Source organism: Notolepis coatsorum, assembly GCF_963971535.1.
Source record: "Notolepis coatsorum genome assembly, chromosome: 1".
Taxonomy (NCBI): Eukaryota; Metazoa; Chordata; class Actinopteri; order Aulopiformes; family Paralepididae; genus Notolepis; species Notolepis coatsorum.
Window position 1 is genome coordinate 75,574,970 of NC_140165.1, and position 16,915 is coordinate 75,591,884.

Sequence of the window (16,915 nt, forward strand, 5' to 3'; positions counted from 1 at the left end):
TGATCTGTTATCTGTTAATACAGTTTTTCATTTATTCATCCAGTCGTTTTGTTTTTGTGGTTTGGTTGAATGAATGAAAACTTTGTTTAACAGATTGCAGAATGGGTACAATACAGTACGGCTCAATACACACAATTGTTAAGGGGATGCAGACCAGAGAAAGACGTTTGTCTTGTTTCCATCAGGGTCCCCCATTTTCAATTCATAGTGACATTTATGACACTCAACATACATGACATTTATGGCATAGGGACATACAGGTATATAGTACTGTTACATTTGTGACATATAAGATATGCAAATATACAGTACTGTTACCCATAGATCCTAACATACATATGATGGGAGGATACTGTACATTAGGAGGGGGTGGGTGGGAGGAAAAAATACATAGTGGGTGACTCTCATCGAACATAAACACAAACGTGTCCTTGTTTACATCCGTGAATAGATTATTTTCAAGTTAAGACCTCAGCTTCAAGTGTTGGCGTGGAGCCGCATGTTATCCAGACTTCTGTTGGTGCAGATGTTATAGTCCTACCTGAGATGGCGGGGCCGAAAAGAAATTCGAAATAGTAGTTTGCAGGCGCCGTTTTTGCAGAGGTACGCTTAGCGCTGCTCAGCATGTGCGACTCGACTGCTCTTTTTTTGTTGTTGCAGCGGGCCTCGTAATGGTCTTTGACTTTGACTGGGACCAACCATCGCGCAAACAGTGGATTGTCGAGCCAGTTCTCGTTAAATTGGCACTTTCCCATATTAACGAGTGCAAATGCTAAACTAAACGTAACGTTATCGCTTCCGCTTCGCCTTGCTAACGTTAGCTAGACTCCACTGAAATTGTTCCCGGCCAACATAAGGACCCGTGTTGGTTCCGCCCCATTCCGGTCTGCGTGATGCTACAACGCGGTCAATAAAAACTCCCGACTTTATCTCCCGTTAACCGTACTTCCCCAGATTTCATAATAAAACATGACATGGCATTTTATCTTTCCTTTCTATGGCATTTTTAAGACCTCTGAAAATGGATTTAAGACATTTTAAGACAAACTAAGGCCTTAATTATTGATAAACCAATTTAAGACTTTTTAAGGATCCGCGGACACCCTGGCATTTGCACTCGTTAATATGGGAAAGTGCCAATTTAACGAGAACTGGCTCGACAATCCACTGTTTGTGCCAGTCAAAGACCATTACGAGGCCCGCTGCAAAAAAAAAAAAAGCAGTCGAGTCGCACATGCTGAGCGTTAAGCATACCGATACCTCTGCAAAACCCGCCTGCAAACTAGTATTTCGCATTTCTTTTCGGCCCTTGCCTCCGCATCAGCTGTGCCATCTCAGGTAGGACTACCACCTGCAACACCAATTATATCATCTGCACTCTGCACTCTGCTACATTCGGCTCCACGCCAACGCTTGAAGCTGAGGTACTGTGGTTTCTCAACAGTCGCAAAGCACCAGTCCTACACTGGCAATGATGGACTAGGAGAGGTATTCCGTGCTATGTTCCCTGACTCGGAAATCGCTAAGACATTAACATGCGCCAAAGACAAAACGTCCTACATAGCCAGGTTTGGATTGGCTTCTTACATCCAAAAAATCTCTTCACGGATGTAAACAAGGACACGTTTGTGTTGATGTTCGATGAGAGTGAGAGCTTCACCCCACCCTATGTATTTATTTTCTACCACCCACCTACCCCCTCCTAATGTACAGTCTCCTCCCCATCATATGTATATGTGTATATATATATATATATATATGTGTTAGGATCTATGGGTAACAGTACTGTATATTTTCATATCATATGTCACAAATGTAACAGTAATGTATACCTGTATGTCATGTATGTCCCTATGCCATAAATGTCATGATGTCATGTATGTTGTGCATGTCATAAATGTCACTATGAATTGAAAATGGGGGACCCTGATGTAAACAAGACAAACGTCTTTCTCTGGTCTGCATCCCCTTATTATTGTGTGTATTGAGCTGTACTGTATTGTACCCATTCTGAAATCTGTTAAATAAAGTATTCATTCAACCAAACTACAAAAACAAAACAACTGGATGAATGAAAACTTTATTTAACAGATTGCAGAATGTGTACAATACAGTACAGCTCAATACACACAATAATAAGGGGATGCAGACCAGAGAAAGACGTTTGTCTGGTTTACATCAGGGTCCCCCATTTTCAATTCATATTGACATACACAACATAGAATAGATAGAATAGAAATACTTTTATTATCCCGTGGGAAATTTGACACTGCAAATCGCTCAACATTTAAACATTTAGACAGGACGGGTCACGAATTAGAATAATAACACAAATCAATCAAGTTGCCTAGGATAAGAGTAGAGTAAAATAGAATAAAAATTAAATAAAATATACAGAAATAAATACAGTAAAACATACATGACATCATGACATTTATGGCATAGGGACATACATGACATACAGGTATATACTGTAGTACTGTTACATTTGTGACATATACGATATGCAAATAATATACAGTACTGTTACCCAGAGATCCTAACAGAAAATATTATATATATATGATGGGGATGAGATTGTACATTAGGAGGGGGGGGGGGGTTGGACATTTACGGTGGCCAGTTTCGAATTGCAGCCTCCCGTAGGTGCTCTTTAAGAGCGGTTTTGAATGTGGGCAGGGGTAAAGTGGGTTTTAGGAGTGAGGTTAAGCAGTAGTCTGACCAGTTTGTTTTGTGATGTTTGTAATCTTGTTTTTAGTGCCTTTGAGGTGCTTTGGTACCATGAGGTGCAGGCATAGTCGTAGTACCCTTGAATGAGTGTACTGAGAGTACCCATGATTTTTGCCATTTTGTTATCGTGAAATTGGTATTAAATTTTATTCTGACTGGCATTAAAAAGTCTTAAAAAGCCTTAAATCTGACTGGGCTAAACCTGCAGATACCCTGTGTTATGACGTCTGCCATTTCCAGCGCAAAAGGCACACGATGCAAGTAACGATCATGAATATGCAAATCGACGTTGACGAAGCGTTGCAGCCCTAATACTCTCACTCACTCACAATACACACATACTGTACACCTTCACCACACACACGCATACACTCAGTCACTCACACATGCATTGCTTCACACATTCCTACTCATATTATTACTCAGATATGCGCTCGTTCAAAGAGAGCTATTCTGCTGTGTGACAAACACTGTACTGAGCTGACATTCCTAACATTCCTCCATTTTACTCTTTCCGTTCTCTCTCTCTCCTTTCTCTCCGTCTACCCTTCTCTCTCTTCTCTCTGCCCCCTCTCTCTTTTCCTCCCTCGCTGTCTGTCCATCTCTCCCTCTCTCTCTGCCCTTCTCCCCTCTATCTCTCTCTCCCCGATCTCTCCCTCCCTCTGCCCTTCTCTCTCTCTCTGCCCTTCTCCCCTCTTTCTCTCCCTCTCTATCTGCCCTTCTCTATCTCTCTCTCCTCGCTCTCGCTCTCTTTCTCTCTCTTTCTCTCTCTCTACAGAGGAACTTCTCCATGTCTGTGAACAGTGTGGCGGTGCTGAGGCTCATGGGTAAAGGAGTGGGCGGAGCCGCACCGGCCGGAGTGGTGCGAGGAAGAGGAGCCACGCGGGGAGGTCGAGGTAAGAAGCCTGATCCAGTATCACAGCCTCCATGCATAGTTATAATAACATGAGCCCAGTATCACAGCCTCCATGTATAGTTATAATAACATGAGCCCAGTATCACAGCCTCCATGCATAGTTATAATAACATGAGCCCAGTATCACAGCCTCCATGCATAGTTATAATAACATGAGCCCACTATCACAGCCTCCATGCATAGTTATAATAACATGAGCCCAGTATCACAGCCTCCATGCATAGTTATAATAACATGAGCCCAGTATCACAGCCTCCATGTATAGTTATAATAACATGAGCCCAGTATCACAGCCTCCATGCATAGTTATAATAACATGAGCCCAATATCACAGCCTCCATGTATAGTTATAATAACATGAGCCCACTATCACAGCCTCCATGTATAGTTATAATAACATGAGCCCAGTATCACAGCCTCCATGTATAGTTATAATAACATGAGCCCAGTATCACAGCCTCCATGCATAGTTATAATAACATGAGCCCACTATCACAGCCTCCATGTATAGTTATAATAACATGAGCCCAGTATCACAGCCTCCATGTATAGTTATAATAACATGAGTCCAGTATCACAGCCTCCATGTATAGTTATAATAACATGAGCCCACTATCACAGCCTCCATGTATAGTTATAATAACATGAGCCCACTATCGCAGCCTCCATGTATAGTTATAATAACATGAGCCCAGTATCACAGCCTCCATGTATAGTTATAATAACATGAGCCCAGTATCACATCCTCCATGTATAGTTATAATAACATGAGACCAGTATCACCGCCTCCATGTATAGTTATAATAACATGAGCCCAGTATCACAGCCTCCATGTATAGTTATAATAACATGAGCCCAGTATCACAGCCTCCATGTATAGTTATAATAACATGAGACCAGTATCACCGCCTCCATGTATAGTTATAATAACATGAGACCAGTATCACCGCCTCCATGTATAGTTATAATAACATGAGCCCAGTATCACAGCCTCCATGTATAGTTATAATAACATGAGACCAGTATCACCGCCTCCATGTATAGTTATAATAACATGAGCCCAGTATCGCAGCCTCCATGTATAGTTATAATAACATGAGACCAGTATCACCGCCTCCATGTATAGTTATAATAACATGAGCCCACTATCACAGCCTCCATGTATAGTTATAATAACATGAGCCCACTATCACAGCCTCCATGTATAGTTATAATAACATAGATACCATGAGCCCAGTATCACAGCCTCCATGTATAGTTATAATAACATGAGCCCAGTATCACAGCCTCCATGTATAGTTATAATAACATAGATACCATGAGACCAGTATCACCGCCTCCATGCATAGTTATAATAACATGAGCCCAGTATCACAGCCTCCATGTATAGTTATAATAACATGAGCCCAGTATCACAGCCTCCATGTATAGTTATAATAACATAGATACCATGAGACCAGTATCACCGCCTCCATGCATAGTTATAATAACATAGATAATAGGGATCTTAACAATTAATCGAAGATTGATTGATCGATCGTTAAGGATTTACTCGAACACGTGTACCACATCCCAATGTATCCCATCCTGAGGCACAACCACCTCGAGCATCTAGAAGAGCTAAACCAATGTGAAGTTTCGGAGTTGCTCGCGCAGCTAGCTTAACGTTACCGCTGCTCGCAAGGTTGCATCGACGACAGACTGCTGGACTGCCTTGACGACCGAAAGCTATTTTAGCGTCGCTTGTCACTACATCACCGAGGACCGGCGAGTCACCACTGCGGTGTTGCTAACTAGAAGTTTACCGGGTCGGCATATGACGGACCACCTCGCGTAACAGTAACTGAAACCATTCCCCATCGCTGGATACAAATTCGACTGACTGGTGGAAAGTCATTGCGGGGAGATTCCTCTGGCTGGCAGAGCTGGCACGCCAGTACCTCTATTTTACCCGTGAAATCGGTACCAGCTGAGCGAGTGTTTTTGGACTGAGTGTGATCAGGTCCCTCAACAAGAACAAATAAATCTGGACCATGCGAGTCAGTCAAGATGTGTAGCCACATAAACGGTGCTCGCCTGCTTAAAGTCTACACAAATGTGTTTTAATATGTCTAGGCCTCTATGTTTCATTATGTAATGTTGTGAGAATGGAATATGCCGCTGCTGCGGAAATAAACCTTTTTGATTGAGGAAACAAATACATTTGTTATTGTTTGTTACATTTTGTATTTTTTGTTACAATTAATTGATCGTTAACGTTATCAATGAACAAGTAAGGAACGTGCTTACAATTTGCAACCCTAATGGATAACAGTAACCTTCAGTATCAGGATATTTGTGGTGGTATATGGCTAGGGAGGGTAAGAGTTTCCGCTAGAATTTGTTTTTCTTCGCTAGAGCTTACTTGCGTTGTGCGCAATGAGTCTCTCTCTCTCGCTCTCTCACTCACACACACTCAAGCCAAACTTTACACTATAAAAACGAACTGGATATTTGGATAGTGTGTGCTTTTTGGCTGGTGAAAAGTGGCTAGTGACTTTGGTTGGTGAGCCAAAAAGTTAATGTCAAGCCCTGGTCACGGGAGTCTTCAATGACGTTGAACGGTGATCCATTTTGTGAATTTTTTTTTCCTGATGTAGATTTAGTAATATCTTTATTGGCAGATTACTTTTTCGGACAATGTTAGCAAGCATACTTCATACTTCAGACTCTGAAAGATGTATTTTTTTCCTCTTCTTTTTACTGTTATTTCCTCACTGTTTTCAGCACGTTCCCCTCTCGTTGTTAATGTTAGTAGTGGGGCAATTTCGTGAGGGACGTCTGTTTCACCATTACTGTAGCCAACCACAGTACAGGGGGCGTCTGTTTCACCATCACTGTAGCCAACCACAGTGCAGGGGATGTCTGTTTCACCATTACTGTAGCCAACCACAGTGCAGGGGACGTCTGTTTCACCATCACTGTAGCCAACCACAGTACAGGGGGCGTCTGTTTCACCATCACTGTAGCCAACCACAGTGCAGGGGATGTCTGTTTCACCATTACTGTAGCCAACCACAGTGCAGGGGACGTCTGTGTCACCATTACTGTAGCCAACCACAGCACAGGGGACGTCTGTTTCACCATTACTGTAGCCAACCACAGCACAGGGAACATCTGTGTCACCATTACTGTAGCCAACCACAGCACAGGGGAGGTCTGTGTCACCATTACTGTAGCCAACTACAGCGGAGGGGGCGTCTGTACTCTAGCCAACCACAGCACAGGGGACGTCTGTCACCATTACTGTAGCCAACCACAGCTGAGGGGGTGTCTGTGTCACCATCACTGTAGCCAACCACAGCACAGGGAACGTCTGTGTCACCATTACTGTAGCCAACCACAGCACAGGGGACGTCTGTCACCATTACTGTAGCCAACCACAGCACAGGGGACGTCTGTGTCACCATTACTGTAGCCAACCACAGCACAGGGGAGGTCTGTCACCATTACTGTAGCCAACCACAGCACAGGGGACGTCTGTACTGTAGCCAACCACAGCGGAGGGGACGTCTGTTTCACCATTACTGTAGCAGGGCTTTGCGTGATGGTTCAACTTGAGGATGTGTGTTGCGGGAGGGCAGTAGTCTTCTCTGCATCCAGTGAGCCATGGCTGCCACACACTAAAGCACGTTCACTTACCACAGTCTATGTTAAAAAAGCAAGCCACAGAGGCTTGTGCGATCTTTAGCTAGGACAGACGGTCGTAGATGCAAAGCATTCTCACATAAAGTGAACTACAGCGTTGCATAACATAACTTACGCTGATGGGGTATGTTGCTATAATAAAGGGGGGGGGGGTGTCGGGGTTGCCCTCATTTGCAACAATGTCTAGTTACATGCCACTCAAATAAATAATATTTTAAACGATGATCTTCTGTACACCGATGGTAGGAGGTACCTTTCCCTTCCTGCGTCCTGCCCTCGTTCCACCTCAGTGCCACCCCTCGCCTAAGCCGAGCGGAGTAAATTCACATGTGAGAACACGTCTGTCACAGACAACAGGGTGCCGAGTGCTACACGTGTGAAAGGACAACTCCAGCCAAACCACACCTGGTTCAGGTGTGAAAGGGGTTTTATATGAACGGGTTATCAGGTTATTTGTGCCGGTGGACGACCAGGGAGGGTAAGATACACATGAGGACACGCGGTGTCATGGATACGAAGCGCTCTCTCTCGCACAGGGTCGACCTGGTCCCGCACAAAGTGAGCCACCGCTGGGGACAGAGTGGCTTAATGCGAGTGAAGTACTGGATGAATTAACTGGTTTGTGACATTGACGGGTCATGGAGGCGCTTTGCATCTAAGGATGAAGTGGGAATAAAAATTGTCAGATGATCCGACGCTGTCGGTGTTTTAAAAGTTTGAGCATTTTGTAAAATTAAAAGAATTTGACAAAAGGATTTTCTTTTTCTAAGTATTCTCATGACCCAAAACTGATTTGGCAGATAATTGCATGGACTAATAGGACAACATGTGTGTATCCTGACTTTTAAACTTTTAAATACTACCAGCCTACAGTGTTTTATTCAACATATCTATTTTTCAAAGGAGTTGATCGGGGCTTTTTCTTTTCCTTCTCCCCAAGACGCACTTTGAAAAAGCAATGACACAGTAAACCCACGACCGCAGGGAGCTCTTCAGTAACACCGCCCCGGCCACAAGACCAAACTGTGGCACAAAAACCCTCTGCTCAAACTACAATGAACCTCACCCAGGGAAAGAAAAACAGTCCATCCCATCCATCCCTTGTGGTGTTTATTTCCTGCCCTTCTGCCATCTCGGTGGAGCACACTTCCTCTCTTGGCCTGTCCAAATAGTCCTCCTTTTGTCAAGGCTCCACCTGCCTAAGACCGCTGTTCTTATGAGCTCACCTTGTACACACACACACACAGACGTATGAATGGCCAATGTAAACACTCTGCTTCCGCTTCGGTTTAGCCAAGGAAACGACTTGGAAGAATGACTGGAGTTGGGATTTTCATAAATGTGTTTGGGCCTTTTTTCAGTATCAGGAAGTCTGTTTAACTGTTTTATCTGGTTGGGAAGGCTGTTTAACTGGATGCTCTGGTTGAGAAGGCTGTTTAACTGGATGCTCTGGTTGGGAAGGCTGTTTAACTAGATGCTCTGGTTGGGAGGACTGTTTAACTTGATGCTCTGGTTGGGAGGGCTGTTTAACTGGATGCTCTGGTTGGGAAGGCTGTTTAACTGGATGCTTGGTTGGGAAGGCTGTTTAACTGGATGCTCTGGTTGGGAGGGCTGTTTAACTGGATGCTCTGGTTGGGAAGGCTGTTTAACTGGATGCTCTGGTTGGGAAGGCTGTTTAACTGGATGCTCTGGTTGGGAAGGCTGTTTAACTGGATGCTCTGGTTGAGAAGGCTGTTTAACTGGATGCTCTGGTTGGCAAGGCTGTTTAACTGGATGCTCTGGTTGGGAAGGCTGTTTATCTGGATGCTCTGGGATGAGAAGGCTGTTTAACTGGATGCTCTGGTTGGGAGGGCTGTTTAACTTGATGCTCTGGTTGGGAGGGCTGTTTAACTGGATGCTCTGGTTGAGAAGGCTGTTTAACTGGATGCTCTGGTTGGCAAGGCTGTTTAACTGGATGCTCTGGTTGGGAAGGCTGTTTATCTGGATGCTCTGGGATGAGAAGGCTGTTTAACTGGATGCTCTGGTTGGGAAGGCTGTTTAACTGGATGCTCTGGGTTGAGAAGGCTGTTTAACTGGATGCTCTGGGATGAGAAGGCTGTTTAACTGGATGCTCTGGTTGAGAAGGCTGTTTAACTGGATGCTCTGGTTGGGAAGACTGTTTATCTGGATGCTCTGGGATGAGAAGGCTGTTTAACTGGATGCTCTGGGATGAGAAGGCTGTTTAACTGGATGCTCTGGTTGGGAAGACTGTTTATCTGGATGCTCTGGTTGAGAAGGCTGTTTAACTGGATGCTCTGGTTGGCAAGGCTGTTTAACTGGATGCTCTGGTTGGGAAGGCTGTTTATCTGGATGCTCTGGGATGAGAAGGCTGTTTAACTGGATGCTCTGGTTGGGAGGGCTGTTTAACTTGATGGTTGATGCTCTGGTTGGGAGGGCTGTTTAACTGGATGCTCTGGTTGGGAAGGCTGTTTAACTGGATGCTCTGGTTGGGAAGGCTGTTTAACTGGATGCTTGGTTGGGAAGGCTGTTTAACTGGATGCTCTGGTTGGGAAGGCTGTTTAACTGGATGCTCTGGTTGAGAAGGCTGTTTAACTGGATGCTCTGGTTGGCAAGGCTGTTTAACTGGATGCTCTGGTTGGGAAGGATGTTTATCTGGATGCTCTGGGATGAGAAGGCTGTTTAACTGGATGCTCTGGTTGGGAAGGCTGTTTAACTGGATGCTCTGGGTTGAGAAGGCTGTTTAACTGGATGCTCTGGGATGAGAAGGCTGTTTAACTGGATGCTCTGGTTGAGAAGGCTGTTTAACTGGATGCTCTGGTTGGGAAGACTGTTTATCTGGATGCTCTGGTTGAGAAGGCTGTTTAACTGGATGCTCTGGGATGAGAAGGCTGTTTAACTGGATGCTCTGGTTGAGAAGGCTGTTTAACTGGATGCTCTGGTTGGGAAGACTGTTTATCTGGATGCTCTGGTTGAGAAGGCTGTTTAACTGGATGCTCTGGTTGAGAAGGCTGTTTAACTGGATGCTCTGGTTGGGAAGACTGTTTATCTGGATGCTCTGGTTGAGAAGGCTGTTTAACTGGATGCTCTGAGTTGGGAAGCAGGGCTCTACGCTAACCTTTTCCCCAAGGAGCACATGTGCTCCTAAATGAAAAAAGGACTATTTTATTACATGCATATTATTATACTGTGCGTGCATGTGCATACTAAGGGACACGCATATGTGCAATAGCACATACCACCAAAATCACACATTGGCCCATGCCTACTAGATGCAACGGATATCTGTTGTCCAGCTGCTTTTGTATGTTGTAGTGTTATCACGATACCAACATTTTGTATGTTGTAGTGTTGTCACGATACCAACATTTTGACTTTGATACAGATAGGAAAGGTAATCGATTATATTATAAGATGTCATAATAACATGGAAAATTGTTTATACAATTCTTTAATTAATTATATTCTAGTACTGGGACCGGACCGGTTAATGTACCATATTTCTTATTTGAATTTGTTTCACTAATTTTAAGATAAGATATTCCCTTTATTGATCCCCTTGGGGAAATGCGGGTGTCAGGGAGGCCTGTTATTTTTCTACAACGGAGTTCGGCGATTTGCAAATCTGATTGGCCAGTGTCATTTCTGGTCATGTGACATGTACGCCCAATCGCAAGTTTCTACACTGGTTAGGCTTAGGCGCTCGTTCGAAGTTGGATAAGGTTAGAGTTTGTCTTGGAGCATGGCGATAGAACGCCATGTCACAGCTCGTCACGCTATTGGGCGCACATGTCACATGACCAGAAACGTCAGTGGCCAATCAGATTCGCAAATCGCCGAACTCCGTTGTAGAAAAATAGGACGCGTCAGGGAGGGGGGGGGGGGGGGGGGGGGGAAGCTACAGGTATGGGCAGGATAATAGTAGAAAGACATAAATATAGGCAATAAAATTACATCTAAATATGAAGAAAAAAATCTGTATGATCAGTTGATGACCTAGAGCTACCATATCTCATAACGGCTCGTTAACACATTGTGCGCCATAAACGGCCTAAGTCGTTATTGCCCGCCATGCGTTGAACGCCAACAACGGCGTAAATAGTTTTTGGGATCAATATTAAATTTTTTAGCCATGGCATTCATAATTCATCCAGCCTCCCTCCGGACTGCAGTGGCACCCTGTCTGAGATTGCAACGCCTCAATACCGCCGCCTGGTGGATGGTCGGGCGAGTTACACTCACGTCAAACCGGAAGTGGCGGTCGTGCATCAAGGAAATCCCTCCGGCAGTCATATCTTGTTTTACGTGGATCCAGACAAACACTCGAGTGCATGGGATCGCTTTTGAAACGCAATAATCGATATGATTTCGGCGTTTATTGCGCCATACAAATGGATCTAGGAGATCGGCGTCAAATAATTGGGATATTTTTCCTCCAGTCTCATCGGCGAACGGTAAGAGGACACTAACGTTATTTTCAGCCCGATTGTCCATTTCCTTGTTTGCAATCAGTCTGATCAATATATCAACCCATACAAAATAAAGCCGTTACTGACGATCAAGGAATTATAAACGACCCCCCCCCCCTTTCCTTCACGCATGATGAAGCATAATGTATACCGATCATATACATTTGAATTTTTTTATATACCGTGTATAGGAAAGAAACGCCAATCGATGATCTTATCATATGCGTCAGGGCCTATAACTAGCGTTTTTGGAATTACCGACGAAAAGCATACTTATATTCTCGAAGGTATTAACACAACAATGTTGAATGAAAAAATATAACGTTCCCACATCCTGAACGATAGATGATCGATGTTGAATGGGCCATAGTAATGTCAATATAGCAATACAATTTAAAAAGTTATAGCCCTGCAAAGAAGGTAAACATCTCCATAGGGTTAGAGTGCTGGCAGACTGGGTATAATGATGGGCACAATGCCCGGCGCCCAATGTGTTAAGAGCGATGCACTTTTTTTTTTACTCTTGTCTATTCTATTTTATTATTTTTATTACTGAATGAAACCGTAAACAGAGAGACCTATTGGGATGCTAGATCCTAATGTGAAAAACTGATTTACCTCACCTTGCTACCTCTCTTATCTTTTTTATGCTCGCTTTATGCCTGTATTTTTTACTGTTGTGAAGCACTTTGAACTGCAATTTCTGTATGAAAAGTGCTATACAAATAAAGTTGTGTGATGCGTTCCTCCTTGACCCCGCTGCTCTCTCTTTCTCTTCCCCGCTGCTCTCTCTCTCTCCCCCCGCTGCTCTCTCTCTCCCCCCGCTGCTCTCTCTCTCTCTCCCCTGCTGCTCTCTCTCCCCCGCTGCTCTCTCTCTCTCCCCCCCCCGCTGCTCTCTCTCTCCCCCCCCCGCTGCTCTCTCCCCCCGCTGCTCTCTCTCTCCCCCGCTGCTCTCTCTCTCCCCCGCTGCTCTCTCTCTCTCCCCGCTGCTCTCTCTCTCTCTCTCCCGCTGCTCTCTCTCTCTCTCCCCCGCCGGCTCTCTCCCCCCGCTGCTCTCTCCCCCCCGCTGCCTCTCTCTCTCCCCCCGCTGCTCTCTCTCCCCCGCTGCTCTCTCCCCCCGCTGCTCTCTCTCTCCCCCTCTGCTCTCTCCCCCCCCCGCTGCTCTCTCTCTCCCCCGCTGCTCTCTCTCCCCCGCTGCTCTCTCTCTCTCCCCCCGCTGCTCTCTCTCCCCCCCACTGCTCTCTCTGTCCCCCCCTCTCCTCTCCTCTCTCTCTCTCTCTCTCTCTCTCTCTCTCTCTCTCTCTCCCCCGCTGCTCTCTCCCCCCCGCTGCTCTCTCTCCCCCGCTGCTCTCTCTCTCCCCCGCTGCTCTCTCCCCCCTGCTGCTCTCTCTCCCCGCTTCTCTGTCTCTCCCCCCCGCTGCTCTCTCTCCCCCCGCTGCTCTCTCCCCCCCGCTGCTCTCTCTCCCCCGCTGCTCTCTCCCCCCCGCTGCTCTCTCCCCCCGCTGCTCTCTCTCCCCCGCTGCTCTCTCTCCCCGCTGCTCTCTCTCTCCCCCCCCGCTGCTCTCTCTCTCTCTCCCCCCGTTGCTCTCTCTCCCCCGCTGCTCTCCCCCCCGCTGCGCTCCTCTCTCCCCCCCGCTGCCCTCTCTCTCCCCCCCGCTGCTCTCTCTCCCCCTGCTGCTCTCTCTCCCCCGCTGCTCTCTCTCTCTCTCTCCCCCGCTGCTCTCTCCCCTGCTGCTCTCTCTATCTCTCTCCCCCGCTGCTCTCTCTCCCCCGCTGCTCTCTCTCTCTCTCTCCCCCGCTGCTCTCTCCCACTGCTGCTCTCTCTCTCCCCCGCTGCTCTCCCCCCCCCGCTGCTCTCTCCCCCCGCTGCTCTCCCCCCGCTGCTCTCCCCCCGCTGCTCTCTCTCCCCCGCTGCTCTCTCTCTCTCCCCGCTGCTCTCTCTCTCCCCCCCGCTGCTCTCTCTCTCTCCCCCGCTGCTCTCTCTCTCCCCCGCTGCTCTCTCTCTCTCCCCCGCTGCTCTCTCTCCCCCGCTGCTCTCCCCCCCCGCTGCTCTCTCTCCCCCGCTGCTCTCTCTCTCTCTCCCCCCCGCTGCTCTCTCTCCCCCGCTGCTCTCTCTCTCTTCCCCGCTGCTCTCTCTCTCCCCGCTGCTCTCTCTCTCTCTCCCCCCGCTGCTCTCTCCCCCCCGCTGCTCTCTCTCCCCCGCTGCTCTCTCTCTCTCTCCCCCCGCTGCTCTCTCTCCCCCCGCTGCTCTCTCCCCCCGCTGCTCTCTCTCCCCCGCTGCTCTCTCCCCCCGCTGCTCTCTCTCCCTCCCCCGCTGCTCTCTCTCCCTCCCCCGCTGCTCTCCCCCCCCCCCCCCCCCAGGCAGGGGCCGCGGCGAGGGGGGATTCTACCAAAGAAGTATTGAAGACGGGGCAGCAGAGCCGGGCTTTGGCCGCGGCGTCCGGGAGATCCACCGCAGCCAGAGCTGGGACGACCGGTGAGCGGCCAGTGGAACTCATTCGAATTAATGATTTTGGACGATTTTGAAAAATATTTTCACAAAGTGATGTTTGGTGAAAGTTAGATTTGCACTTTATTAATCCCAATAGGGAAATTCATTCTTGTTTGATTATCAAGAGGCACCTTTTATTTGTTTTAAGTGAAGTATGGTGAAAAAGCTAATTATTGCACTATTAATCCCAATAGGGACATTCATCTTTGTTTGATCAAGAGTAACCTTTTATATATATATATTCATCTTTGTTTGATCAAGAGTAACCTTTTATATATATATATATATATATATATATATATATATATATTAAAAAAAGTGAATATTGGTGAAAGTTAGGTTTGCACTTCAATCCCAATAGGGACATTCATCTTGGTTTGATACTTTTTTTTTTGTCAAATAAAAACGTTTTTATTATACTTTTTTTTAGCTCAAGAGAAAAAAAATCTTAAATCGGATTTAAAAAATAATAATCAGGGATTTAATTTTAGGCCATATCGCCCAGCCCTAGCTGCCAGCCCTCCACCACGGGGACAACCAGACTATAACCTCCACCACGGGGACAACCAGAGAACTATAGAAGCAGGGTTCCACCACAGGGACAACCAGAGAACTATAGAAGCAGGGTTCCACCACGGGGACAACCAGAGAACTATAGAAGCAGGGTTCCACCACGGGGGACAACCAGAGAACTATAGAAGCAGGGTTCCACCACGGGGACAACCAGAGAACTATAGAAGCAGGGTTCCACCACGGGGACAACCAGAGAACTATAGAAGCAGGGTTCCACCACGGGGACAACCAGAGAACTATAGAAGCAGGGTTCCACCACAGGGACAACCAGAGAACTATAGAAGCAGGGTTCCACCACGGGACAACCAGAGAACTATAGAAGCAGGGTTCCACCACGGGGACAACCAGAGAACTATAGAAGCAGGGTTCCACCACGGGGACAACCAGAGAACTATAGAAGCAGCACAAGGTCCTTCAAAGTGCTTAAAGGGCTTGATAATGTTTTTTTTATAAAGTCAAGGCCTGGAATTCCGTGAAAACAGCAAATTTTTTAACAAGGTGCTTAAAAAGTCCTTGAAATTCAAATCAACCATTCGCATTGAACGGTTTGTCATCAATGATAAAAAAATTCTGAATCAAGATATTTTTTTAGTGCTGTCAATAGATTAAAAAATTAATTAATCTCACCATTTTCTGTAATTAATCTAGATAAAAAATAGCATTTTTCTACTTAAGACCGAAGCTTGTAACAGATATTTACTTGAGTAAAGTCATGGAATTAATGTAAAATCAACACAAAGTATATTTAGATTCAAATACTATTTTAATAGTATTTTAATAGTAATATAAATCATATTGACAACAGAAATGTGTTCCATCTTCATGTCAGATGATTTTCAAATAGGTGCATGAGTTGATGCAAAAAAAAGAACAAGCAAATATACTGCTGAAAGTTCAGAACGTTGAAGATTTTTCACTCCATAGATTAATCCAGATTAATTAATTTTAATGCTTTAATTAATTAAAATTAATCTCAAGTGAAAGCATTACTTTTGACAGCCCTAATTTCTTTTATTTAAAGTGTAACTAATTGTCGGAAATTGGTTTTAATCCATAAATATTGGATCGGATTATTTCTATAAAAAACAGCATTTTAAAGGGGAGATGAAGCATTGAACAATGTGATCCTAGTTTGTTTGTTGTGTAAGACAGGGTCCTATAATAAAATGTGAAATCCTGCTTATTTGTCTGAAAAATCAAATATAATTTCCCTGTTTTCGCCATGGGCGGCGCCATTTTAGATGGTGACGTCACGGTGTTGGTTTGGTGTATACACTGCTGGTTAGCTGCCTAAAGTAAACATGGATTGTCGGGTCAGTCAGTAAATAAAATGTTGCCTACCAAACAACGGGACCGCAGTGGTTCTTTTTGTATTGCTCCTGGCTGTTCAAACTAATTTTACCGTGTGAAAGAGAGAGGAAAGTTGGTTCATTTCCACAAATTACCAGTGAAAAAAACAGTGTTATTGGCACGTTGGCTGGCTGCACTCAGGCGGCGCGATCAGCCTGTTGGACAGGGAATGAAGATCTCCAGCGAACACTTCATTGCCTCGGATTATGTTGTTGGGGGTGGGAGGTTTGTCCAGAAGACCACTAATCAGCTGAACCCTGATGCGGTTCCCTCGGTCTTCGACAGACAGTCGAACATTAGCTTGCTGAGGCTATTAGCACATCGACAAGCTGCTGGAGCCAGCTATCGTTAGCTTGCTGAGGCTATTAGCACATCGACAAGCTGCTGGAGCCAGCTAACGTTAGCTTGCTGAGGGTATTAGCACATCGACAAGCTGCTGGAGCCAGCTAACGTTAGCTTGCCGAGGCTACCAGCACATCGACAAGCTGCTGGAGCCAGCTAACGTTAGCTTGCTGAGGCTATTAGCACATCGACAAGCTGCTGGAGCCATAGATATATATAGAACACTAGATAGCTTGCCCGCGCTGCCGGCCAATGGAGAGCGACGTCACTGAACTGCCGCCATCTTGCTCCAGTTAGCCTTGAGTGAGAGTGAGTGAGCTGCACAGACAAAAATACTCATAACTCGCTGAAATATTGATG

General features: G+C 45.8%; 1 protein-coding gene across 1 annotated transcript in view; it reads left to right on the forward strand.

Annotated features, from left to right (window-relative positions):
* gigyf1a (GRB10 interacting GYF protein 1a) overlaps positions 1 to 16,915 on the forward strand; it is a gene marked incomplete at its 3' end in the record, with an annotated part of 138,025 nt that overhangs the window by 50,521 nt on the left and 70,589 nt on the right. Inside the window, exons 6-7 of the mRNA XM_084326253.1 lie at positions 3,509 to 3,626; positions 14,161 to 14,275. Coding sequence (XP_084182379.1) covers positions 3,509 to 3,626; positions 14,161 to 14,275 — 233 coding nt within the window. The remainder of the gene's footprint in view (positions 1 to 3,508; positions 3,627 to 14,160; positions 14,276 to 16,915) is intronic.